A 27,330-nucleotide genomic window follows, 5' to 3' on the forward strand; every position below is an offset into this window, starting at 1 on the left:
CATTTCTTAATTCATAGTGTTCCTTTCCTTGGCCCTTTATTTATCTATATATTTCTTTTCATTATCAAGATGACCATGAGATCTTCTCATCATGTACTTAAAAACCTTTCTTTCAACTTTTTTTCCTTTTCTCCCATGTTATTATGATCTAAGGTGTGGGGTCTTTAGGTGCTCCCTTATGTATGTATGGGTCAATGACCACTCATTCATTTGAGTGTGTTCTTCTCCAACTTTTTTAAAAGGTCAGAGAAGCTGACTCAGAGAGAGAGAAGATACTCTTTTTTAGATCAGTTTACTTCTCTTAGCATTATCATCAAGAGGACAGTGACTCATATCGTCATGGGCCACTGATAGGGACAAGGGTGGGTGTCCTCTAAAACAACCATTCTCCATAAAAAGGAGGAATTGAATTACTATGAGATGAAAATGAAATAGAAGCAGTTAGCCACAAATTGTGACCATTGATCAATTTGACTTTTGTCTTGAAAGGAACCCTTCAATGATGGATCCTCCTCTTCTTTAAACAAGACACCAAGTTGTAAGTTATTAGACCCTAAAGCAAAGCTTCGTCATCTGTCCCTTTTTTCTAACCAAAAGTTATCAGAGAGTATTATTGTTACATAGGTGCAACTGGACACAAGAAAGTTTCAGTTACCCAGAAAGAAGAGAAAAAAGGAACTCAAAGTGCTTTACTATTAAGCCACCTGAAAGGTCTAGCTAGTGTGGTTGTTATGTCTGCAACTAGACACTGGGGCTGGCGTGAGATTTTAAAAGACTGAAGTTGACTGTTTCTTTTTAAATTACCTCAAGTAAACCAGACCAATAATATGCCAATTCCAGTTAAGCCAGCCAATCTAGTCCAGTTTTCAAAACTACAACCATATCTGAAACCGATTTGCAACTAGGTCATCTAACTTTATTTAACCAATGAAGAGGAAAAGAAAGCATTTTAAAAGGATTAAAAAAAAAAGGATTGTGTGGACATGAATTAGATAATACAGGTCTGTTAGTTACCTGAACATAATCACAGCTTTTCAAACCTACTCTTTGGCACATTATTGTATTGCTGCATCAGGAAAGTCTTTTCATTCAATAAGCCATTGAAATAATTCTCAGCCACTGCATTAAGGTGCCACACTTGAGCTCCTTTATAGGCTCAATGAGCTAGGGTTTTTCTAAATCTTGAGACGCAAACTTGATATGAACCTTTTTCTCATTCAACTTATCATTTATCAGCATAGAGAAGATAATCCCCCTTGCCAAACTTCCTTCTCATACAATTGCACTGAAGATTTAACTGTCAAGCCACTGATATTATTCTAGACATATCATACATCCATTCCGAGCATGGATTCAAGAATTGGGATCACACCGATTTTGGTTTTGAATTCTTGATTTCAAGTGGTTGTTCTCAACGATTCTAAAATCTATTAATAAGCCAGAGGAAACAGATTCAAATCTTGATGAATTCTTATTTAGTGTGCCATCGTGACCTTAATCCGCTCGTCCTGTGATGCATAAACAAAATCACACAAGGTCTTAATAGAAATGAAGTTTCAGGGTAATGGACCTGGGCAGAGAGCAAAATATATAGGATCTGCTGATAGGGGTTTTGTGTGGGATACCATTATGGTCAAAAGATTAAAAAAAAAATTTTAAAATAAATAAAAAATAAAAAATTTGCCTTGACAAGACCTAATCTTAGTATAGAGTTCATACAAAGCAGTTACTGTCAGATTTCATAATCAATTTCCATGTTCCGCTTTCTATTTCACCCGACTGATTACAACAGAAACATCTACAAATATTACACGAAAAATAGAGAAGAATATGAGAGAGAGAAAAGAAAGGCTCATGATGTACTTGCAAAACTATATTGTGGACCCATATTGCACATCATCCATATTCAGGACTGGCAAGCGCGGAATATCTCACCCCGCATCACATCAATGGGCGTATGCTCATGCGTATATCGTTCAGGACCCAGATATACACCTGTCTTCTCTAAAAGAGCAAGACCCTCATCTCTACCATGTATTGAAGCATAGAGCTTTAGATACTCAATGTCCTACACAGCACAGATAAGACAATTAATAAAGAGAAGCATATTTTTCATCCTTCCTTGATTGTTGGAAAACAAGAACCACTATTGAAGTAGAAGAAACATAAAAATTGGCTTTCATCCTTCATATAGAATTGAAAAGGTGCTGCAGCCTAATGGGAACTGCTACGCAATACCTGCAATCCACTGAGAATGCGCTCCAGCCTAACTGAAGCAACTGGCTGATGCAAAGAAGAAAATACTTCACCAGGATAAAACAGGACACCATCGCCTGGGGGAAGGCCGCGTCTGAATCGTATCTGCATCAGACATTTTCTTTTCTTAATAGATGCAACAGATTTAGTGGAGATGAGGTGGTTCCTCAAGGTTGATTCATACTTATTGGAGGTACCTTCTTTTTTCTTTTCTTTTTTTGATGAATTACTTAGCAGAGACATATCAAGGAAAGATGCCAAGCAAATACCTCTTCGCTGGGAACCGTTGCCTTCTCGTAGCAATTGGCACCCCAATAGAGAAACCCTGTGCCACCTTCTTTCCATACTCGCCACATCACTGCACGGTGTTGTGTACCACGCATACCAAGGTGCCAGTTAGGTTGGGGATCAGATGGTCCCAAGCACACATATGTCCACCATTCCTGCCGGAAAGAAACTCACTTCCCCTCTTATATATTGTACTTTGTACACAATTGTACAGACAGAAATTGCACGTACAGCACATAAGTTTCATGCATTTATACTCAATACATACAAAATGCAGGTAATTGTTGTACTACTTGAGTTGGATGCTGATAAACACCCAGAATACTAAACATAATGTATATTGATGCCATGTATAATTAACAAAAAACAGATATTTTCAAATAATTAAAGCATTGGAATTCCAACATTGTATAGGAGCCATTTAGCAGCCACAGTGGCCATAATCCCTTCAGACCCAATTTTTTAAACTAATCATATGAGGGCACACATTCATACATAATCATAAGCAGACTAATACATGAACTGAAGATTGGGTAAAAAGATCAGGACCTCCAAAATCTAGCATGTCAAAACTCTGTTATCAGCATGGATACTTCATGCAGCAATATCTATGAAACATACCTTTCTTAAATTTTCCAGGTTAAATTCACAACTTGCAAACCTGATGTCCCCGTGCATAAGCTTATAGAATTAGCAACATAATGATACAAAGAGAACCCATTACCAACATGCTGTCAGACAATATGACATGCAACACGGCACAAATATTTCTTAAATCAATCAATAAGCTTCAATGTGATAATCTGGCTTGTAATTAGTCAAATCCAATGCCCAGCAGAACTCATTTGGACCTCAGTTATTTATAACTATTTTAGAATGAATAGCTACTTTTATTGATGGAGGGCCAGCTGCTGTTTTTGATGGTTTGAGTAGAAAACTAGAAATTTTGAACAAAGACATTCGAACACACCAAAGAGCGACCTAGTGCACAAGGCTTCCGCTACTGCAGGGTCTGGGAGGGGCAAGTGTATGCAACCTTACCCCCTGCTTCACAGAAGAGGCTGTTTCCAAGTTTTGAACCTGTGACCAACATGTTGCAAATTGCAATAGTGTAACTTAACTGTTTTGCCACAGGCTCCCCAATACAGAAAATATGGCTCTAAATAGATTGGGATGACAGATGGGATCTGTATGGCCAATTCAAAGGAGAGGGGTTAAGGTTTGGTTGGGCTAAGTATGCTCTACCACCAATACAATGTTCACAATATCAACACATTTATTAATAATTCCACAAAATATTTCCATTCCATAGCAACTAACATGAGACCCACCTGTAAAGTCTCCTAGATGCATTTCCTAATATTTTCATTCTTAAGTCACTTATCAAATAAATTTCCAACTCCGACAACAACAACAACTCAACCTTATACTAACTAAAGGGAGTCGGCTACATGGATCATTACCTCCAATCCGCTCTATTCGATGTCATACTCGATATAAGGCTTAAGCTACCCACTTCTCCTAGGGTCATTTTAGGTCTGCCCCCTAGCTCTTTTAGTTCCTTCAATCTGAATCAAATCACTCTTCTACACCAGAGCACCCAAAGGCCTCCGTTGAACATGGTCATGCTATCTCAAGCAACTTTCTCGTAGCTAATCTTGTATCGGAGCTACAGCCAAATCAGCTCTAATATGATCATTACTTACTTTATCCTTCCTAGTTTTGCCACACATTCATCTTACATCCTCATCTCCGCTAAATTGAATTTATCAACATGATGCTTCTTAACTACCAACATTCTGTATCATACATCATAGCAGATCATCTAGGAGTAGAAGGAAGAAAAAAAAGAACCGAAGAAGAAGAAGAAGACTAAGAAGACTTAACAGTTGGCTAAGGTGATCAGCGATCCACCGTGAAGCAGCAATGAAGGTCAGTTCCTCCATAATCTTCCACGATCCTCTTTTTCCTTTTAAATACAAGGGCATGGTCCTATGCATCAGTACATCACCATAGCAGATTAACGATCACAGTTTGTTGCCGACAAAGTAGGAGCTCGAGTTACCAGGGGTTATCTCTGCGAGGGTTTCATTTTCTCTTTTGATAAGGGCAAGAGTGTCGTACGTGATCAATCTCTTCATCATTTATTTATTTATTAACGATCTCATATAGAACCATGTATGAGCACTATATACAAAAGCACATAAAAAAATAATAATAATAATCATATCCCTCCTTAAACTATAAGATGACAACTCACCTTGGCCAGAAAACCCGCTCAAACGCCAAGACAACGCCTTGACAACTATGGTAATGGCCATCGTTTAAAAGGCCATATTTGGGGTTTTAATACTGAATACAAAATTATTATTCCTAATATGCATTTCCTAATTTTTTTTCTCCCTTCGATCCTATTTTCTCTTCCTTACTTTCTATGTTTCTGCTCCCTGTGGAAGTCTTTTTCCTTTGCTACTGATCACCCTCTTCACTATTTTCCCTCCTGAGTTTCAACTTCCAAAACCGACTCCAAATCCCTAGATCCATCTATGCTGACCTGACCAGATCTCCGATTCCAATCCCAGATCTGATTAAATCAGCAGGTCTCCTGTAACAAGTGTCTCTGGGGAACGGCTACCTGCGTACCTAAATTTCTGATCGCCGGCACCTGAACCTCCCAAACCGTAACATCCGCAGATCCCTCTCTATCAATTCTCCACCTCCTAACCCTCCCCCTGCCGATATACTGCCACCCCAGTAAACCTCCACGATTCTCCCTTCACGCCAATTTCTACCTCCCACTGCACCGCCGATCTACCCTCGCCATTACACCTATATCTCTACTCCACCTATATCTCTTCCATTCACTCTCGCCATTACACCTATAAATCCCCTTGTGCCGATCTTCCTCCTATTACCCACCTCCATTGATACCCGCCATTGCACCCTCGAACACAAGCTACACCCCTGGAAAAAAAAAAAGAGGGGCTGCACACCACCCCTGCTGCTATCATTGGCTATTGCACTACGGTCTATGGGTTTGGGCAAGGCGTTGATTGGCATCCACACCACCATATTTTGGAGTGCCTAAGCAGTAAGGGACAATTCTATACTTTACCTTATTCTATTCCATTTTAGTTTATTTGTATTTTCTTATTTTCTCTACGTGTTGGTAAAAAAATAAATAAATAACAACCTAGGTGTGCGTGGTATCTGGTAGGTAGTACTATATTTGTTTTGCTGGCCTATTGTGTTTACTGGTGGCATTTTTGCTTCTTATACCTGTTCATTTTAGTATCTAAATATAATTACATTTGCATCTCTACTACTGGTGCGTCAGGTAGGCAGCCGACACCATATCTATCTATACACAGCCAATCACTTGTGCATGGATCCTACTTTTATTTTAATACATCTCTTATAACCACTTAACCCGTTCTATTGCATGTCTTGTGGGTCTAACCCTGTGGGTAAGCGTAGAATCAGATTTGCATCATGGAACATTGGATCTTTGACAGGTAAGAGTATGGAGTTGATTGACGTTATGAGGAAAAGAAGGATTAATGTTGCGTGTATTCAAGAAACGAGATGGAAAGGTAGTAAAGCTAAAGGGTTGGATGACTTCAAACTATGGTACTTGGGAAATAAAAGTGGGAGAGGGGGAGTAGGCATAGTAGTTGACAAAGACCTTAAAGATGATGTTGTGGATGTTAAGAGACTTGAAGATAGGATCATTGCTATTAAACTGGTGCTTGTTGATGAGATTGTTAGCATAGTTTGAGCTTACGCGCCCCAAACAGGGGCTTGATGACAGGATTAAAATACAATTCTGGGAACACATGGATGAAATGATGCAGAGTCTTGGTCCGAGGGAGAAAGTTATTATCGGTGGGGATCTTAATGGCCATACGGGAAAGGAGCGTAGAGGATACGAAAAGGTGCACGGAGGATACGGAGTCAGGGAGAGGAACACAGAGGGGACCTCAGTGTTGGACTTTGCAATGGCATACGACCTCTGCATTACAAATACGTTCTTCGAGAAAAACGAAGCACATTTAGTTACTTATAAGAGTGGATTGCACATAAGCCAGATTGATTTCTTTATGACTAAAAGACCCAACAGAATGCTTTGTACAGATTGTAAGGTTATTCCGGGAGAGAGTCTAATGACACAACATCGACTATTGGTCATGGATATGTAGTTTAGTATGAGGCAACATAAGAAGGCGATACACTTATGCCCAAAAATAAATTGGAGACGACTACACGGAGCCCCCTAAATTCCTTTACTGATAAAGTGATCGAACGAGGCTCATGGGACTATGTGGGAAATACTAATAAGATGTGGACTGCAATGACGACTAGCATTAAGGAGGTGGCTAAAGAGGTCCTAGGCATGACTAAAGGTGGGTGGCGTACCCCTAGAGAAACCTGGCGGTGGAACACCGAGGTTCAGAACGCCATTAAGACAAAAAAGGAATGTTTTAAGAAATGGCAGAAGACTAACGAAATTGAGGATAGAACAAGATACCACACAGCTAGGAATGAGGCTAGGAGGATTGTGGGGAAAGCTAGAGCAAAGAAATATGATGATCTATATGAGAACCTTAATACAAGAGAGGGAGAAAAAGAGATCTATAGGATAGCTAAAATAAGAGAAAGATTGAGCAGAGACTTGGACCAAGTTAGATGCATCAAAAGCGAGGAAGGTAGAGTGTTGATACGAAATGAGGACATTATGAAGAGATGGGGTGATTACTTTTGTAACCTACTAAATAGAGGTACTGGCACTAAGAGGATGAACACAATTGTAGAGGGGGGTAGACACGACACCAATCAAACTTTGGAAGAGCTTGATGGACATTTAACGCAAGTTGACAAAATCGAAATTAGAGAGGCCATGCGAAGGATGAATATAAGGCGAATGACGGGTCCGGATGAGATCCCAATCAAAGTTTGGAAGAGCTTGGGAGGACGTGGGGTGGCTTGGTTGACCAAGCTGTTTAACAAGATCTTGAGTACAAAGTCTATGCCAAATGAGTGGAGGAGAAGCATTGTGGTCTCGATTTATAAGAACAAAAGGGATGTCCAAAACTGCAATAACTATAGGGGCATAAAGCTTATGAGCCACACCATAACGCTATAGGAAAAGGTTATTGAGACCCACCTAAGAAAAAAAACCAAGGTATCGGAGAACCAATTCGGTTTTATGCCAGGGAGATCAACAACAGAAGCCATTTATCTCCTAAGGAGGCTTATGGAAGTTTTTTTAGCCCACAAAAAGGATCTACATATGGTCTTTATTGACTTAGAGAAAGCATATGATAGAGTCCCGAAAGAACTAATTTGGCATGTCCTTCAGAAGAGGGGTCAAATTAACTATGTGGATATAATTAAGGACATGTACGAGGGAACAATGACGAGTGTGAAAACGAGAGACGGGCAATGTAACGAATTCCCGATCACGATTGGGTTACATCAAGGATCTTCTCTAAGCCCCTATCTATTTGCACTCATTATGGATGACCTAACCAGGCACATCTAAGACTCAGTTCCATGGTGTATGCTATTTGCGGATGATATTGTCCTGATAGATGGGATTAATACTAAACTGGAGCTATGGAGATCAAACTTGGAACCAAGAGGTTTTAGGTTAAGCAGGACGAAGACAGAATATATGATGTGCCCCTTCAGTCAATCTAGAGGAGAGGAGGGAGTGGTGAAGCTTGGGGAATAAGAACTACCTCGGAGGGACTGTTTTAAATACTTGGGGTCTATCATTGACAAAGAGGGGATATAAAGGATGGTATTGCTCATAGGATTAATATGGGTGGATGAAATGAAGAGGCGCGTCGAGAGTATTATATGACAAAAGAATACCTATTAAACTCAAAAGAAAATTTTACAGGATAATTATACGACCGGCTATGATGTATGGAGCAGAATGTTGGGCCACCAAGAGAAGTAATGTGGACAAACTGAGTGTAGCTGAAATGAGAATGTTGAGAGGTATGTGCGGGGAGACCAGGATAGATAAGGTAAGGAATGAGAATATTAGATATGAAGTGAGGGTTGCACCAATCCATGACAAACTCCGCGAAAGCCGATTGAGGTGGTATGGTTATGTCCAACGGAGACCAATGGAGGCCCCAGTACGGAAGAGTGACCAGATTTATTGGGAAGGCGCTAGAAAAAGTAACGGCAGACCTAAGATGATTATTAACGAGGTGGTACGAAAAGATATGCAAATTGTAGGGCTCGATCCTAGTATGACTTTGGATAGAGTTTTGTGGAGGACAAGAACCCGTGTTGCTGACCCCCTATAAGGCATGTTTCTATGATGTGGCTCTATATTCTACAATACCCTCTAAACTTATCCCCATTTTTTCTCCTTTAAACTTATCTTTTATGCTTCATTACTTTCTATTATTTTACTGCATTGGATCCATGTAGCCGACCCCATTCAGTTGGGATAAGGTTATGTTTGTTGTTTTTTGTTGTTGTTACTACAGGTACCATTATGAAAGATACAACAGGTCTTCTTTTCTGTGCAGGTCTGCATATGTATCATTCAGAAATCAGCCCCTAATTCCTTGCTTACAGGACTGCATCAGAAACATTCTTCACATAGAACAGATGATCTAAAACATGAGTTTGGAGCATTCTAGAGTACGACAAAGAGCAGAGAATAACTACATTCAGAGTATTCAAACATATCGACACATCATCACACAAACAGCATTTTAGAGGTCAAGGTCGATGCCTTCAACTTGTTGTCAATTAGGGGACCAAAAAAAAAGGTCAAAGAGCCTGACACAAAAATATGAGCATAAAAAACACCCCCCCCCAAAAAAAAAAAAAAAAAAAAAAAAAAAAAAAGCAGCATCTGAGAAACAAAGAATCAAGGGCAAAATATAAAGTTTATACCTCACCAATCTCTGGTTGTAATTCTGTAATAATATGCTTGACCAAGTCCTCTCGATTATCAAGAACCCACTCACTGCAAAGGAGAAACAAATTATATCATCTTGTTAGAGTTGCTACTCTGTTCTTACTGTCTACTGTCTACTGTCTTTACTATCTACCGCAGGGTTAAGTTTAAGTCTCTTATGCTATTTGCTTATTTACTTACAGGGTTACTTATGTAATTTCTCACTTAAGTTTAATAAACATACAGCAAACGGCACGGTAGAGGTTCTCTCCCACGTGAGCATTTTCTTCTTTCTTCCCTTCTTCTTCCTTCTCTACTGGCGTGGTTGCTGGTTCTAGGACTTTGATACTTCAACAATTTTGTTGTAGAGGCAGATGAATGTTTTACCCAGTACTTTAGTTTTAGCAAGCCCCCTCCCCCCACCAAAAATAAAGGGAGAGTATTGACTTCCCAAGCATGTAGATCTTAAAAATATGCATCTAATTAGGTGGGGAAAAAATTATCAGAAATTATGAATATTAAAAAATAAATTCAAAAGAAAAACAACTCCTAGGGCTTCCTCAAGCAAGGAAAGTTCAGAGATTCTTGAAAATGTCCATATTCTTCAAGAAGATAACCAAGAGATGTACAGACTTATTTAACACCCCCGTCCAACAAAAAAAGGAAAAACCTTAGACTTAACCAAGAAAACCCTTCCAACTTCACTGCCTTTAATGCCAACAACCCACATCTGAAAAACATCGGGGAAAAAAAACCACACCTACCTAACTTAGAGCAAATCCACCTTAGCTTTCCAAATTGCACCTTGATGCAACAATTTCCTCAAACCTGCCTCATAAAAAGAGAGCATATAAATAAAACTATCAAAATTTTATTCCATAAAATATAGTCATTGAAGAACTGATGGCTTTTCTCCCCTGTAAGATCTACTAGCACAACCTTTATCGGAAGCCTCCTAATCCAACAACTTTCTCACCTACTTAAACTTCACTAGTTGGAGGTCTCTTCAAGGGCATTTCCATTTGCTTCCAACCTCTTCCTTCCAAAATCAGAAATAGATATATTGATCAACCTCCGGGATGAAGAGCTTCAGCTTTGGCTCTGATATACTGCAATGCTAATCTCGAACCAGTGCAATCCAGTGAGAGATAAGCTTGCATCAGGATCGCATGTAAGGAATAAAACCAGATTTCAAAAGTATTTTTATAACAGAGAATCAACGGACCAGATTCAGCCAAAATACTCGTCAAAGGCTCTAATTGTATGTAAGAATATAATATTAAAAAATCAGGCTTGATCCAAAGATCAGATTCTTAGGATATGAAGATTCCTACTTGAAAAAGGAAATTCCCAAATCTAAGAACCGATGGAAGGTTCATACAAACCAGTTTAAAGACTGGCTTTAGTACAAGATAACAATACTAATGATGCTCAGAAATATGAAATCAGACTTAGAAAACAGAACTGAAAATCGGTTAAACTGAAATCAGATTTGTAGTATGAAAACAGGAAATCAGTTTCAAGTTTGAATTTTGAAACTGTAAGAAGTTTAAGTATGGAAGCAAAATTGGAATCCAGCGCCTAGATTTGAAGTTTCAGAAATTTCCTAGTTGGAGTAGGAATTCAAGAAGCAGGACTAGAAATTGATATGAAGAGAGAGAACAGATTAACCTTGTAATCAATGTTGGAGAAGAAGAGAAGAAATCAGCTATGGGATACCAATCCCATATGTCAAACTCAATAGCTCAACTCTTTGAAGAACACATATTCCTTACCCCAAAAATCCCCAATTGATGGGGGAGTATTACATATATAAAGAGCTCCTTAATTCCTAAATTGACTCATAAAGACTCTTAATCACTCTCTAATACTGACTTAAAGTAAATAAACTTAAACAGAACTCCTAAAAGCTATTATCAAGCATTCTAATCTAACTCAAACACTTATATATTAATTCCGTGTGTTAACTTTAGCCAAGGTTTGAAGTATCAGAGCATCGGATATCATATCGGAAGGGTGATTTCAAGAGACATATCGTACCATATCAAAGAGACGCAATATACACTAAAGATATATGCATGGAAAAGGTCAAAAAACTCCAGGATGTGCTTAGGATACATGCAAAATACAGTTATGAAATAAAAAGAAATTATTATGCAATATGTTAATATATATATATATATATTAAGTTTGTCTCGAATTCTTGACCCGTTTTGAAGAATGACCCGCTCCAACATATTTTGGTGGTGACCCAAATGGGATTTTTTCTGAGATCTATGATGGAAGCAGAGGGTTGCTCTTGGTTTTGTATCTCACTCACGGTTTCTGTTTAGCAGGTTTAAAGAGGTGTATTGAGTGCATCTTATCCGTACGGAACCATCTATCATGTATCCAACCATATCAACCCGTATCAGTCGATACAGGGAAGATACAATTGTTTTTGCTTTAAGTATCGTATCAGAATCATGATACGTGTCATGCACTAGGTACGCCCTCTTTTATCAATACAGTACCAATACGGAATGATACACACCGAAACTTAAAACCATGACTTTACTACAACTTTATGGGCATATAAATTAGGCCCATTAGATCAATAAATCCAAAATAACAAGCTCAAGGCCCATAAGGCCCAACCACGGGCCAAAATAAAGTATTCCAAGGCCCAATTGACCACCATTAACTGCGTCAGAGAGCGTACGTAATCAATTCAAATTAACAGATATCTATCAAAGAAAACAAAATCTCTAACAAATAGCACCTGAAAATGGAAAAATTTTATCAAAACCAGTACCTTGTGCAATATATTTGAGTATGTGGCCGCAAGAAACTTGGAACTTTTGCAAAAGCCTCAAAAGCAGTAGGTGCAAGAGGTGCATCACTGGGCCCTACATGGAAGAAGAGACCCGTCTGAGCATACCAGAAAAGGAACTCCAGAATCAGATCATTGCTAAAGAAGCAAAGCACCAAAACTAAAACACCTAAAAACTAAAAATGTATACGAAAATACAAGTTCAACAAAACCTATAGGGAGAGGCAACATATACTCATCAATCCAATAATAGTATGCAATGCTAATTGCTGACACCTAAAAGTATATAGCAAAAACAAGTTGAAAAGAATGGGGGGGAGGGGACAAGGTAGGAACATATTCCAAGTCTACGAGACAGGACTCTAGTCATGAATTATGATTCTAGAAAGGAATTTCAATGACAAAGAATGCCTGACTATTGAACTATTTACATAACAAAACTAAATAACATAAGAGAACATCAAACTAGAAAGATTGTTCTACTTCTTCTTCTCCTATGTTCACAAATAATAATGTAAATATTCCACAACACAAGCAACAAAACAAGAAAAAACAAGTAGGTAGGTTGATGCAACAACCAAGAATTACAAAAGAATGCTAAAGATCCTACCAGTGAGGCCCTAGCTGGGCCCATATGTTAAGCCATTGCAAGCTTCTATTTTGTTTAATTAGTTTCTGTTTTTAAGTACTTAGTCAAGTCCTAGTTGTTTTAGGAGTCAAAATAATCACTTCCCATAGGTTTATTTTATTTTCTCTATTTACAAACTTTATCTTGATCAAGGTTTGAAATTTGAATTTCTGTCGAAACCAAAATATTTTGGTGAAATTTCGCTCCATATTTGTGCATTTCGGTCCATTTCACTCCATTTTGACACTGCAATTTTGATAATTCATTCTGTTTCAATTTTGGTCAAAACCGAAATATGTGGAAGTATGGTTGTAGTAGACATAGGAGATCTGAAGGGATTGAGCCCATAAATACATGTAATTAGCTCAAACTGCACCCATGATTATATGAATAAAAAGTTTCTGCAATTGGCATGGACTTATAAATATTTCTAAAAAATGGATTCCCAGAATTTGTAAGTGGATTCGTATGATCCTTCTCTCTTTTTTTCTTTTCTTTTTTCTATTGCAAGTTCTAATCACTTCAATCAGAGTCATCAAGTTGTAGCCTAGGCGTCTAGGTGCCTTCTTTGGTCCAAGCCCCAGGTGACAACACGCCCTTATTTGATGCAAGAAAGACATCACATAGGATGCCTTGGCACTTTGTGATAGCACATGTTATATTATATCAGTTTTCTGACATTCACGAGAGTATGTTGATTTATATTTAGGGTAAATAACATTTGGGGAAATTGTAAGGTACCCATCGTTTGTAATAAGATAATCTTATTATTTGGGGTACCTCACATTTCATAACATGATGTTTAAGGTACCTTACGTTTCATTGATATAACGTTTGAGGTTCCCTATTTTTTTATAATCCCAATTTGGTCTCTTCTCTGATGATGGAAGTAAATGGGGAAAGAGAGCAGGGGAGGGGAGAGTGACAGCAAGAGAGTGAGGGGCTGTTGCAGGTTGACCAGAGGAGGGCAAGACAAGGGAGGGCAAGGTCGATCTGATAAGAATACAACGGGTTGGGGGTGAGGACTATGAAGGGGGGATGGCTTATATGATGGAAATATATTGTGGTGCCCATCGTACTGAAATCTTTCATGACTTCAAGAAACTCATCATATTTGTCCATTTTATCTTGAAACATATCTTTCACCGATTTGAGATAAGCCAAAGCATTGTTGGTGGTTAGTTTATGTGCAACTCCTCCAGTCCTCCAACCAGTTGACGTTTCCTAGAAGCTTCCCCTCGGGGAGAAACAAGCGGCCGTTTGAGTTGAGAGCACATGTAACTATCCTCTCTATCGCTTTTCATCTGTGCAACTCCTCTTCCTCCTTAACAAATGATGACGGTTTTTTCTCCCCTCCACAAGAAGACGACTGAAGCTACAAACAAAGAAAGCAACTCGTTCATCCTAAACACTTTACCAAATCGCTTTGAAATTTTAAGCCAGGAAGTAAAATCTTAGGAGCATATTTACTCAAAAGGAATTCAATTGGGACCTGACAAAAGATCACCTTTCAACAACAAATCTTTTCTATACAAAACATTGGGAGGGAATCTGATAATTAAAAATACTCGCCGAGAAAGGCTTCGAGGAGGAAGTTTGTATCTGCATTACAGAGACAGAAACAGAATCGAGAGAGAGAGGAAGAGAGAGTTTATGCGTAAGAGAGGATAGCAAGGTGAGGCGTAGAAAAGGGAGTGCGGAACCTAAGGTGGGGTGGGTGGTGGTAGCATGGAGCATAGAGCATGGAGCATGGAGCATGGAGCATGGAGGAGGGAGGAGGGAGGAGGGAGGAGGGATGAGGGTGGGGTGGGTGGGGTGGGTGGGGTTGCAGATGCAACACATGGGTGGGCAGAATTGCGGTCAGGGTGAGGGGTTGGGGAGGAAGAAGGGAATGGGGAAAGAGAGCACGGGAGGGAGTGTGGGATGGGGATGCGCCGCCTGGGCTAGGGCAAAAGAGGTCGCGGTGGGGTTGCAGGGACGGTAGGGGGTTGAGGGGTTCATCGTGCAGGGAAGAGGTGGGGCTAGGTAAGGGTGGGTAGGGTGGTGGCCTGGTGGGGTGGGGTTGCAAGGGAGGCAAGGAACCAGGGGCAAGGTGGGGTTTGCAGGCCACAATGGGGGGTTTGTAGGAAGGGTGCGGATGGGGATGGGCAAGGGAGAGTGGGACCAGTTTGTAGGGAAGGGTGGGGACGGGGGTGGGAGGTAGGGGGTAGGGGGTAGGGGGTAGGGGGCAAGGGAGGTTGGGGTTGCAGGGAAGGGCGGGGGTTGGGCAACGATGACGATGGTAGTAAGGGCGGTGGTGTAAAATTATGATCAATGGTATAATTGAAAATATCAAAATAGGTACCCCAAACATGATTTCACAAATGTTGGGTACCCAAAGTACAATTTCCCCAAACGTTGGGTATCAAAAGTGGTGTTTAAACAGTTGTCAAGGCGTTGGGCTTCCCAGCATTTTCTATGGGGTCAAAAAGTCAACGCGCTAATTGTATTTTTTTTATTATTTATTCCATTTATTATGTTTTCATTGGCTTGTTTACATTATTCTTGTACACCATGGGACATTGAATCACTTAAAAGAAAAGAAGAATAAAAAAACCTCTTGATTGCTCACGCCTTCGTTGAGGGGAGACAATGAAACCCTTGACTCATGCTCCTGCTTCGGTGACTCCAACCCTTTCCAGCAGCACCTTTCAGGTAAGTTGTACTTTTTCTTCTTCTTCTTCTTCCTCCCTTTTCTTCCACTTCTCCTCTTCTCCGGTTCTCTTTTTTTTTTTTTTTTTTTTTTCCTTATTTCTCTATTTTCATCTTCAAATCTGTTCTATATCTTAGTTCTTTGTTCTTATTGCCTGATATGAGATTTGTGATAGTGTATGAATTCTTCTATGTATTGACTGAGATTGCTATTGCTGCTATGGGCTGTTAATTTACATGTTTGTGTAGCTTATTACCTTTAATTGGCTGTTAAATTATTCACATGATGGGCTGTTAAATTATTCATATCATACTTGCCGAAAATTTTTGTATTGTTTTGTTAATTGGAGGGTTTTATGTGTTTGTGACTCTGTGTAGCTAGATGCATAAAATAATATATATATATATATATATATATACACTACAGCGTCTTTGTCATCTAGGCGGGCACCTTGTCACCTAACCACTTAGTCGGCCCTCCAACGCTTCAGCCACCTTGACAACTATGGTCATTTTCCATTTATGTCTATTACTTTGTTTTTATTATGTCCTATGTTTTGTTTCTTATATTTTGGTTTTCTCATATTAGGTCCCTACTTGCATAATTATATCATATTGCATGTAGGTATAATATAACTATATAAAATTATCATTGTTATATTACATTTATTGCACACCTAGGGCACCTAGGTGCCCCTCCCAATGCCTTGTGTCACCTAGTAGGCTCGACAACTATGATTTCAAATTTTCAATAAAGAAATCATCCTAACAGTTGAGTTCTCTGATTGCATAAATTCATACATGCAATACAAAGTTTCTAGCCCTATTTTGTGGATCCATTCAAATTAAATTCGTCGATGCTTAGGTCAGATTGCTTTCAAACTTTGTTTCTAAGGTCTGTTAATCTATTCTCCCAGGCTGGGAATACTCTGCTTCTGCATTCTATATCCATACTCTGTTTTCCCTTTCAAAACTGATTTGATTAAATTGTACCCTTTTTTATCGTAAGAAATTTGAATCTCTGAATTCAATAGTTAGATAGGGTTTTGGAGTCTTAGTCCAGAGAGATCAAATTTCTCCTATGGCAAATCCTATTTTTCCCTGTTTCTGAGAATATATTATATTATCTTGTGTATCTGAAAATCTGATGAAATAGATATTGCCACATTCATATCTATTTCCGGCAAATTCCACTAGTTTTCCCCTAGTTCCTAGATATTTCAGCGGGTCCTACTACATTATTCCCAAGAATTGGGTTAGAGTATTAGTTCATTCATTGGAGGGGGAGATAGATGTGCCTATCTCAACTTCTCTACCATGTATACAGCTGATAGAAAGCATTTTGGAGGTATACAATGACTATGAAATCTTCTTAAAATGCATTTAACATAAAGTCTACTCCAATTGACAATAACAAGTACAAATTAATGAGCATGAATGTCCATTACATATTTACATATTAAATCTAGTTTTTTATAATGATAAATAAACCTATTAATCAGTGCCTTCCCAAATCTGAAGGAGGCTTGAGGTTGAGAAGAATCAAGGAGGTCAATACGACTGGCATTCTCAAACTCATCTGGAAGATTGTAGCCAAGCATAATAGTATTTGGGTCACTTGGGTTTATTCTTCCCCGTAAAAAACAACTCCATCTAAGTAGTCTCTCCTGCTTCTGATGCCTCGTGGGTCTGACGGAAAATCCATAGCACTAGATCCACCGCTCTTGGCGCCATTTCCTCCTCCATTGGAAATGGCTCCAAAACCTCCATCTGGCTTGACCCAGGCATCCCGCCTTCTAATCATTTTACGATGAAAAGAGGCATACACAATGGATGGTCTTCTTCTGTTTTGTAATTAGCCCAAGGATTGTCTATTCCTCCGGTTTGGGAGGAACACCATTGTTGCCTCCATTTCGAATGGCGTTTGGTCCCCTCCCCTCCTCCCCCCTATCTGATATCTGGTCTTCCCTACCTCCTCTTCCTCTGGGTCACTGTGGAAGAGAAGAAAAGAAATTTCTGGCTCCCCTGTCCCACTGGAAAGTTCAGCTCCTCCTTTGCTTGGCATCTAGTCTGATCTATTGGCCACCTTGTTCCTTGGCGTAAAATTATATGGTTTGAAGGCTACATTCCCCACCATAGTTTCACCAATTGGCGATCCATCTCCAACTGCCTCCTTACGCAGTCTTTTCCCATCTACAGGCACATTCAGGTTCCCTCTTCTTGTTGTCTCGCAAAAATGCCACCGAGGATTTAGATCATCTATTTTTCTCCCACCCCTTCTCTTCTATAATGTGGAAGAAGGTTCTCAATAGTTTTTGGCCTTCTAGAAAGAGAATCCTCCCCTTTAGTAGATAATGGATATGGGTTGACATGACTTTCGTTCGTTCCCCAATCTGTGACACAGCTGGGAAGCTTGCCTATTGTGCTACCATCAACCATATCTGGATGGAGCAGAATCTTAGCAGATGGACGTCCAAATTTTGTTCTTATTAATGCCATTTATTTTGACGTCCACTACAAGCTTGCGTCAATTTGCCCTCGAATTGTAAGGGATTCTCCAAGGAACAAGCTCGTTTTTGTCTCCAGGGGGACTTCACTCCTCCATCTTGTCTCACTCCCACACACCCCCCCCCCGGATGGCATTGTATATCCCCTACTACTGGTTTGTGATTGAGGCTAGTTTCTAGATCCCCCCCCCTATGGTTGTTGTCCTTGTATTTCTTTTCTTTTTGGGTTGTTCCTTTTTGATGGTTTGTCTTTTGTTTCCCTCCCCCCCCCCCCCCGGGTTCTCCCTTGTATATGATTCTCTCTTAAGGCTCTTCCATCATCTATTTGCATCAATTCAGAAATATAACTGTCAAATCAAGATATTTTAATAAACTTATATACATTCATTAAGTGTATGATCCAGGTAAGGTAAGAGAATCAGTGTACTTATTAATTATTATCCAACCAAGATAGCCTTTTGATTAAGCTAATCAATCACGTGACATAATTTGCAGGTGCATCACATGGATGGTAGATATGCAAGGATCCCAAGGTTCAATAAATTTCATAGTCAATCAAAGAGACAAAGAGAGGTTTGAAGTTCAACCCGGGGGGGGGGGGGGGGGGGGGAGTGATTACAGATAAACATCACACAAGACACTTACCACAATAATAAGTAGTTAAAACGCGGGCATCAGATGCATAGGCCTTTATTTCAGTTGACATGTTGCGTACAGAATTATAATGGTCCAGGTTCAATGGCTGGAGAAAAGTTTGTAGAAGTTAGGACATAAAGAACCTAATATGACAGATTCATTAACAAAAGATTCTGCATAAATTTCACCCTCTCCTTACTTGTTTCTCGATAGACCCATATAAATAGGCAACAGTATAAGAGAAAAGTCAAAAAGGAATAATCGTAAAGAATCACCAAAAAGTATTACTTTAAGTTAAACTTTCGGAGTACTATCACTGTTGAGCAAACCAAGATGCCACAAAATTCTTCCAGGTATTGTCGCTACAAGCACAAGTGTCCTGGATATAACATGAAATTCACTCTTTTTGGAGGGAAAATACTACAGCCTGCTCATACCTCATCCCACAGGTAGAAGTAAGCTTTCTTCCAGTGAGCCTTTGTCTTCAAGATATCAATTTCCTTCCTCAAGATATCCTTCGCTACATCACTACTGTTGCATGTCAACAAGCCAATGGTAGCTCACCAAGATTCAACAAGGACAAATACAAATAGAACCATGTGCACAAGTAATTTCATACCCAGATAGTACTGGAGCATATGGTACCGCATATGCTGCTAATCTTTGGTCCGAATAATATTCTTCCGACTTTGGGTGATCAGCTACAGAAGCACCAGAAAAAATTATGGGAAAAAGAAAATGCAACTGAATTGAAGTATGTACATGCTTCAAAGAAATTTTAACTCATGAAAGCAGCATGAGTTCACAATGATAACAGAAGCTTCTAATAAGTAGACATCATCATAAACTAGAACTCTTTTATCCACCCACCTGGCCATGGACAGGTGTATGCCAAGACACGCATGCTATCACCCCATCTGCAAAAGAATGGACTAATTCTATACTGAAGAAGCCACTTGAAGTGCTGATCCAATGCTTCATACCACTCATCAGTACCATGTTTCACACCGAAACGATCCTCGATCACAGTTTCAGATATCTTATATGTCGTCAAAGAAACAGGCACAAGCACAATTTTCAACTTAGAGACAAAGATTTCTTTGATAATTCAGCTTTAGAGATAAGATAATTGACACAATGTCCTCCAAACAGTATATGTAAAAAGAATCCAGAAGATGGACAGTGGTTCCCAACAAGAAAGAATCCAACCAATATCAGTAAGAACCCAACCAACACCCTGAGGAGAAGGAGAAGAAATGGGGGAACTTTTAAGAACTGTGGTATTTTAGATGACTGAACCATTGATGAGGACAATGCATAATCATAGCCTCCAGACAACACCATTATTAGTGGAGAAATTCTGTCATATGCGACCATTGAAATGGAAAGGACGGACATTGGAGCGTATACATTATAAGCAGCCTGATAAAGTGAACAACAAAATATTTCCAACTTAGAATACCATCTTCCGTTAATAACTCATTGCAGAGTCACAACTGATTATGACTTCATTCTTCTTCTCCACAGCAAATGGTTTATAGATACCAAATTTCATTCTGTCTTTCGCACAAGTAATGAGAGTAAGCACTTCCTTGTAATTTGTTTTTCTCTAGAACTATAGCACCTAGACCTATTAATATTGCTACAAGGAAGAGAAATTGGATCAAGAAGACAGAGTGGACTTCCCCAGTCTTATACCACTGTTAATTGTGGAATTGTCACATCCAAGGCCCAAAATAGGAATATAGCTCATATATCTTCACTATCAACATGAAGAGCCCACATCTATTCTTGTCCAGATCTTTGCATGTAGCATTATTTTTTATCAAATCATTTTCTCCTTCTTTTAGGCAATTTTGTTTTCTTTGTTGCAGTCTTACGGAGAAGCAGGTGTAAAGCCACAAATGTCCAAGCACACATAATGGAAACAAAGTCTCAACAAACCTCAACACTTAGCTTTGAATACCCAACGGTCAACAGCTATTTTCATAACTCTTCAGCCATTAATGTATTACATTAGACCTAGATATGGGCTGATGTAAGACTAAAACTGACAAGTAAGCCAACAGAGGCGAAATTCTTTACATGAATAGTGAAGATATAGGAGCTATCTTTCTATTTTGGCTCTTACATGAATTGATTTCCCAACATAGTTCAAAATCTTGACCGAAACCACCAAGATTTCGTGAAATATTTCTGTTTCGAAAAAGGTTGAAACGAAATTGTGTGTGCCTCAGTAAGAATGCAAGATTTCAATGAAATTTCCGTATTTTGGCCAAAAAATTTCGGTTGACTCGATTTCATGCAAAATAGTGCATATAAAAGCACTGTGGGTCAAAATTTCAACCCAATTGTAACTTTCAAGTGGTTTCATTTGTTAAAGGGGAATACTCCAAAAAACCCCTGAATTTGGTAATTCTTGTCAAATCACCTACATTCTTGGTGGAACAAAGTGCAAGGGACTACTGTAACGCATCTACATTTGCCGCTTTTGAGTAAGGTTGATAAGCATTGAGTTCCTCCCACATTAACATAAAGTACTATAGTACTCATTTAAAAACGTGTAACCCTACTTGAAGTTAAAAAAATTCTCTTAAAGATCATAAATGCGAGACATTTTCTTTTATTGGGAGAAGCTTTTCTTCAGATCTTCCCAAACTCCCTTGGTTGTGGTGTGGAACATAACATTTGCTGCAACAACAAGCTTCATATTGTTCCAAAACCATTCTTTAGTACATTCGTACGCACAACTATGATGTACGGTGTGGAATGTTGGGCAGTTAAGAAGCGTCATATAGATAATCTTTGAGCAATGGAAATGAAAACGTTAAGATGGATGTGCGGAAAAACTAGGAAAGATAAGGTAAGGAATGAACCTGTATTGGTGCTGATCTGGGAGTCTCCCCGATCCATGATAAGCTCCAAGAAAGCCATTTGAGGTGGTATGGCCATGTTCAACGAAGGCCTACGGATGCACCAGTAAGGAGCAGTGATTTGAATCCAAATGGAATGATTGAAAAGAGCCAGGAGTAGTGAGGAAAGAAATGCATAGATTAGGTCTTGCCCAATCTATTACCTCGAATAGAGTAGAATGGAGGACTAGAATCCATGTAGCAGACCCCATCTAGCTGTGGTTCACTTCGTTTTTAGTGTTGTGCTTTGTTTCCTTGCCCTCTTACTTTTCCTTTTTGTCCTTGCACGGATCCATGATGTAGATCAAAGCATAAGGAAGCATAAAGTGAACAGAAAATACTGTTTATGTGAACAGAAAATACTGTTCATGTGAACAGTACCCGTGAACAGTGCTGGTGCCCCATATGGTCCTTCTAGAAGTCCTCTACAGCAACCATCAATCCAGAAAATCAGCAGCTTCCAGAAGTCTCTTGTCTTCCATCTGTTACTGCAATATTGAATGTCTAGTTTCCTTCTTTATTGTCTGAAATTTTTTTCTATTTTGGTTTAGTCTTGGCAAGTAAGCAAGGGTGAGTTAGTCATTAGAAACATTTGCTTCTATAATTATTTCTTTTCTTAGTCTACTAGTCTTGTAATTAGGGAAGTCTAGATTCTTAGATTAGTTTCCTATTCAGTTTAGTAGTCTAATTCAACTGTTTCCAAAGCTGTAACAGCCTAGCCAAGGCTACAAAAGGAGCCTCGATCGATTGTAATGCTTGACACGATTAATGAAAAGATGAGAGTTTACTCCATGGATGAAAGAATCAATTTGAGAGGGTGATATGCCCAAAACCTTGAGAGGGTGAGATGCCCAGGGGAAGGTGAGAGGTCGAGGCCCAAACCACCACCATTTCTCTTCCCCTTCTCACCCCTCCATCAAATTCCTTTCTTCCTTTGTTTTGCCCTTATTTTTGAGTGCTGTAAGATCATTATCAGGCTTACAAATACATCAGCAAGATTGAAGATCAGAAGCCAGCCTTGCAGCCAGAATCAAGCCAAACCTGTTAGGGTTTTGATGTACTATTAGAGTCCTCCTATCTTCCAGCACAGAGATCAGCTTCAGGATCTTTTTTGAGGGTCATTCAGGTGCATCAAGTGGGGAACTCGACCAGAGTTTGGAGGCCATTCAAGGCCTATAGCAGCTGCAGTGCAAAATCTCCAGCTTGTTTCCTAATTCTGCCCTAAAATCAAGAACCAGCATATCTCTTAATTGTTCGACAGGATCACCTAGTGTTTTGGGGTTTTTTTCCACCCTTCATATTCAGCCTTCGACCAAGAGATCAAGACCTTTGGAGGCCAAATCTGCCAGCTACAAGTTTTCTCCATATCGAGCTCTCAAAACCCTATTTTCTCGTCTGCGATATCTGTGATCGTGATTGGTTTCGTACTTACTTATGGTGGTTTCGTACCCACTCGTCATAGTCTTTAGAATCAGGAAAAGAAGGTGTTGACACAAGATACTTCAGCTTGCCTTTAGTATTAATGTAAACTTTAACAGCTTGGACCCATAACAAAAAAAATAAAAAAAAAATCCACTGATTTAATATAAGTAACCTTAACATTTAACATTGTCCACAACAAGCTTAGAAGCATCCAGTATAACAAATAGAAAATTTGTAAGTAGAAAAACCAGCAGCAACAAGTAGAGAAGATATCGTAGACAAGTCCCTTCACTCAAGTCTCAAGGTCAATATAGATGTAGTAAACAAGGTTCAAGAAGTCAGTTTCGGCCAAGATCATAACCAAATATTTCATGAAACCACCAAAACCTAGTCGAAACTTGCACATTTCGGTGACTGGTTTCATTTGACCATTTTGGCAGTCAAATGGCCATATTTTAACCCGAAACTTCATGGAGACCCAAATTAAGCATCCATAAACACAATGGAACCTTTTGACTGTTAAAAAACACAATCAAAAATCAAAATGTTAGTTTGGTTTCATACCCTATATTGGAAGTGCTCACTGCTCAGCGTACCTTGGTTATACATTTCTTAAATATAGCCTATGCTATACATTATTTAGTACTATAACATACAAAATAAATAAAAACAACTAAAATATGCAATAGTCATTTACAAATGGAGGAAAATCATTTAATATTATTAAATGTCAAAATGTTACAACTTATAACTTCGAGTACACCATACATGTAAAAGTGTTACAACATCAAGTGAAACTAAAAAGACCCCTACAAAGCCCTTCCTCCTACTCTATGTCAAAGGTGCATCAAAATCTTCGTTGTAGATGTGTTGTAGAAGCCTCCAACACATTGTTCCACCAACATTTGCAAGTGGAATGGCCAAAAAAACTCAAAAGATATGAGTTTCTACCAAAATCATAGGTTTCGGACAAAGTATATCGAAATGGGTCAAAACAGCACTCCATTTCGACCAAGTTTCAGTATTTAGATAAAATGAATATACCATTTCGGCGGTATGCAACTGAAATTCTGAAACAGTACAAAATTTCAATTTCAAAACATTGCATGCCTATAGAGTCGCATGCAATTTCGTTTCAACCAAGATCAAAACAGAAATATTTCACGAGGTTTCGGTTGTTTTGACTAAAATCTTGAATCATGCAGTAAATAATGAAAACAAGCCTTTATGAAATGACAAAGGGAAAATAACATCACCCACAGGCCACAACCAAGGAGAGAAACAGCAGGGAGAGAAAATTGCAGCCAGCAGAGAAGTCAAATTGCATAGGGAAGGGGTTAGGAGAAAAACCTGAAAATTTTCTCAAATAGCCAGCAACAAGTGTGGAAAAGTCTGCAAAATCTCATAATGATCAGACATGGAAAGCCAACCCCATTTAGTTGGGATAAGGCTGAGTTGAGTTGATCAGACCAAGGGAATTAGGTTTCCATAAAATCACCAAGTTAGGGTTTCACAAGAACCAGAGTGAAAATTAATCTGATAATCAAAAGTAGGGTAGATCTGACCTTAATAGGCAGCAACATCCATATACAATAACCAGACGAAGTGCTGAACTGCTGATATCAGCAACATCACAAAACTGCAACCGTAGAGTGGGGCGAAAATTGCATAAATGAGAAAATTCACTCCTTGCACAGAAAACAGCATGCGCATGTTGGGCTTCATCATCTTTTCGGATGTGTGAACAGAAACAAGCATCAATACTCCAGAAAGGTGGCAATCATCACCAATACTAAAAACCCTAGTTCTTCATCTGATACAAACTAGGTCGTCACGGTATAAAGTTGCAGCAATAGGTGGCTGCACATTACAAGAGAGCCCCAAGTAGAGTCCCTCAGGAAAGAGAAAAAGCAGATGGCGAACACTGATCAAACCTGCTCTGATACGAAACAATATCAAATACAGGAAATCAATGTCAGCAATGTAGAAGAGAGAGAGGAAGAAGAGGAAAACCACAAGCTATCAGGAGAAAAGTACTGTTCAGGGTTTGGCAGAATACACCAACTGTGGGCTCTCAACTATATTTATACCATAAAGAAAAGGGACAAGAATGCCATCAGCATAATTCTTATTACATTAACCACATAACCAAATACCCAAAACAGCCCCCCAGCGGTTACTCTAAACATACAAGCATAACTTTAAGAGTTCATATATGTTTAGAAATGCTTAATTAGGGTTTCCATGAAGTTTCGGGCCAAAATATGGCCAAAATGGCACACCGAAACATGCAGAGTTTCGGTCAAAACCAAATCTCGAACCTCTTCTTCCGAATTGTATGTGATATATGGATAGATTCAATCAGTCTTCATGATCTGAATTTTCTTACTTATCAGCCATCACAGCTGTTATCACCCATAGAGCCCACGAAACTCCAAATAGTATGCATAATCCAGGTAGCATTTGCACATGCACAAACATGCAGATGTAGAACTGCTAGATCAGATAGCATATTTGCAGATTAACTTAAGAAACTTCAACTAAATATTCATTGTTTATGACCTAATCTTAGGCAACACCAATAAATTAATACATAACAGGTATTTTCAATTATTTTTTAATCATTAAATTTAATGCACAGGATACACCAAAAACAGCTGGAAGTGAAGGTGTCCGCGGAAGAACAAAGTCCCAAATGGTCAAACTTAAACTCAAACGCACTGAAAGGTTTGTCAAAGCATCTTCTTCCATCATATCCAATTGCCCATTGTCTGAAGAGATTTCAGTAAATGTTGGAGACTGAATAACTCTCCTTAAAACCGTACTTACAGATATCAATCTCTCACCCTACAAAAAGAAGAACAATACACCTTTCAGCAACCTGTAGTACCAGAGTGTACCTGTACATGATCAGCTGAGCTCAGTCAACTAGATAAGATACTGAATTAGGCAACATGCAAGCATTGGAACAAAGAACTCGAAAAGCTAGAAGTAATGAATTATAGCAGCATAATGGAGAGTACACTCGTATCGACATCCATTTCCTAGATCTCATGCCATGGATATCACTATCAGTATCAATCTAAGATCACATCTGATGTCACTCTGATTTCTAGTCATCATTCAGGGAAGCACTTCTTTTATGCTTAAAAATGAATTTTTTAGTAAAATGAATGCTTAGCACAAACTATCTATTCCCACAAAAAAAATTAAGAAGTGATTTTTTGGGATTGAGAAGCAAACATGCATTTTGCTCTGAGAAGACTGCCCCCAGAAGGCAAATAGGGAAAAGTGGAATAAAAGAATCACTCCCACAGAATAAGATTTGCTTGAAAACTCTATATCTAGAGTTTGCAGATGATCACCCCCCGTGAGACCGCACAAATAACGTCAAACATAGAAGGAGGTGCCTGCAACAAAAGAAAAGATTCTACTTCGAACTCACGAATTATCGAGAAAGAAGGGCACTCCCAGACGTGACTAGAGAATAGCTCGAAGGAGATGTGTTGGTATTAGCCAGAGCTGGGCTGCTGGCATAGATAGTGAATTTTTCCATAAATGGTAGGCACAGAAACAGAAGCAAGAGCTTCCAAGGGGAAACAGGTCCCAATCCATCACTCTTGGAAATCTGAAGTGAGAGCAGATGTAGCAATCCCAGGGTTCCTATAAGCAATCATAAGTCTAAACGTAAATGGTTTCCATCTATAAGGAAAAAAAACAATAGTTTCCAATCCCCACCGAATTTTTCATGGGTTCATGATCTATAGATTCCACAACGTCAAGACAATTCTTGAGTTCTCTGAAAATCTGACGTTTCTCATCTTTAGCCAGGAATTGTGCTGAAGTCCTGCGAATAGAAAAATCAGATAGAAATAAGAACCCCAAGTCCAAATAATTAGCAAATAAACTATAGAAAGAATAAATAAGGCTCTTTTAATAGATGCCAACCCTGAAAACATAAATCTCAATGAAAATAACAACAAAAGCATTTTAGCAACTACATGCTACATGACAAACTAATATTTAACTGAAGGAAAGAGTAGATTATCACTCTGCTTCTGCCTTCATAGCTGTGATGAAGAACTCCCCTTCATATTGACCAGGGGATTGTTCAGCAGGAACATCTATTGAAACCCAAATTGCCGTTGTTTCTCTGCAACAAAGAAGCTTTCTTCATTGGTAGAAGCAAAAAACAATTTCTCAAAAGAACTCATTTCACCTGGATAGTAATAATACGACAAATTTTTAGA

General features: G+C 39.0%; 1 protein-coding gene across 3 annotated transcripts in view; it reads right to left on the minus strand.

Moving 5' to 3' along the window:
• Positions 1-1,641: 1,641 nt before the first annotated feature.
• The window catches only part of LOC122084045, a 29,907-nt gene continuing 4,218 nt past the window's right edge, over positions 1,642-27,330 (minus strand). For 2 of the 3 annotated variants that reach the window (XM_042652042.1, XM_042652045.1), the window contains exons 5-16: positions 27,132-27,233; positions 26,819-26,927; positions 25,727-25,927; positions 19,617-19,785; positions 19,366-19,447; positions 19,184-19,277; positions 18,756-18,852; positions 12,267-12,360; positions 9,469-9,541; positions 2,526-2,699; positions 2,239-2,361; positions 1,642-2,068 (exon numbers count right to left, since the gene is read on the minus strand). In XM_042652042.1, coding sequence (XP_042507976.1) covers positions 1,907-2,068; positions 2,239-2,361; positions 2,526-2,699; positions 9,469-9,541; positions 12,267-12,360; positions 18,756-18,852; positions 19,184-19,277; positions 19,366-19,447; positions 19,617-19,785; positions 25,727-25,927; positions 26,819-26,927; positions 27,132-27,233 — 1,480 coding nt within the window. In that variant the 3' untranslated portion in view covers positions 1,642-1,906. The remainder of the gene's footprint in view (positions 2,069-2,238; positions 2,362-2,525; positions 2,700-9,468; positions 9,542-12,266; positions 12,361-18,755; positions 18,853-19,183; positions 19,278-19,365; positions 19,448-19,616; positions 19,786-25,726; positions 25,928-26,818; positions 26,928-27,131; positions 27,234-27,330) is intronic. The other variant, XM_042652043.1, reaches the window with a different exon arrangement.

This window comes from Macadamia integrifolia, chromosome 7 (assembly GCF_013358625.1).
Source record: "Macadamia integrifolia cultivar HAES 741 chromosome 7, SCU_Mint_v3, whole genome shotgun sequence".
NCBI classification, from domain to species: domain Eukaryota; kingdom Viridiplantae; phylum Streptophyta; class Magnoliopsida; order Proteales; family Proteaceae; genus Macadamia; species Macadamia integrifolia.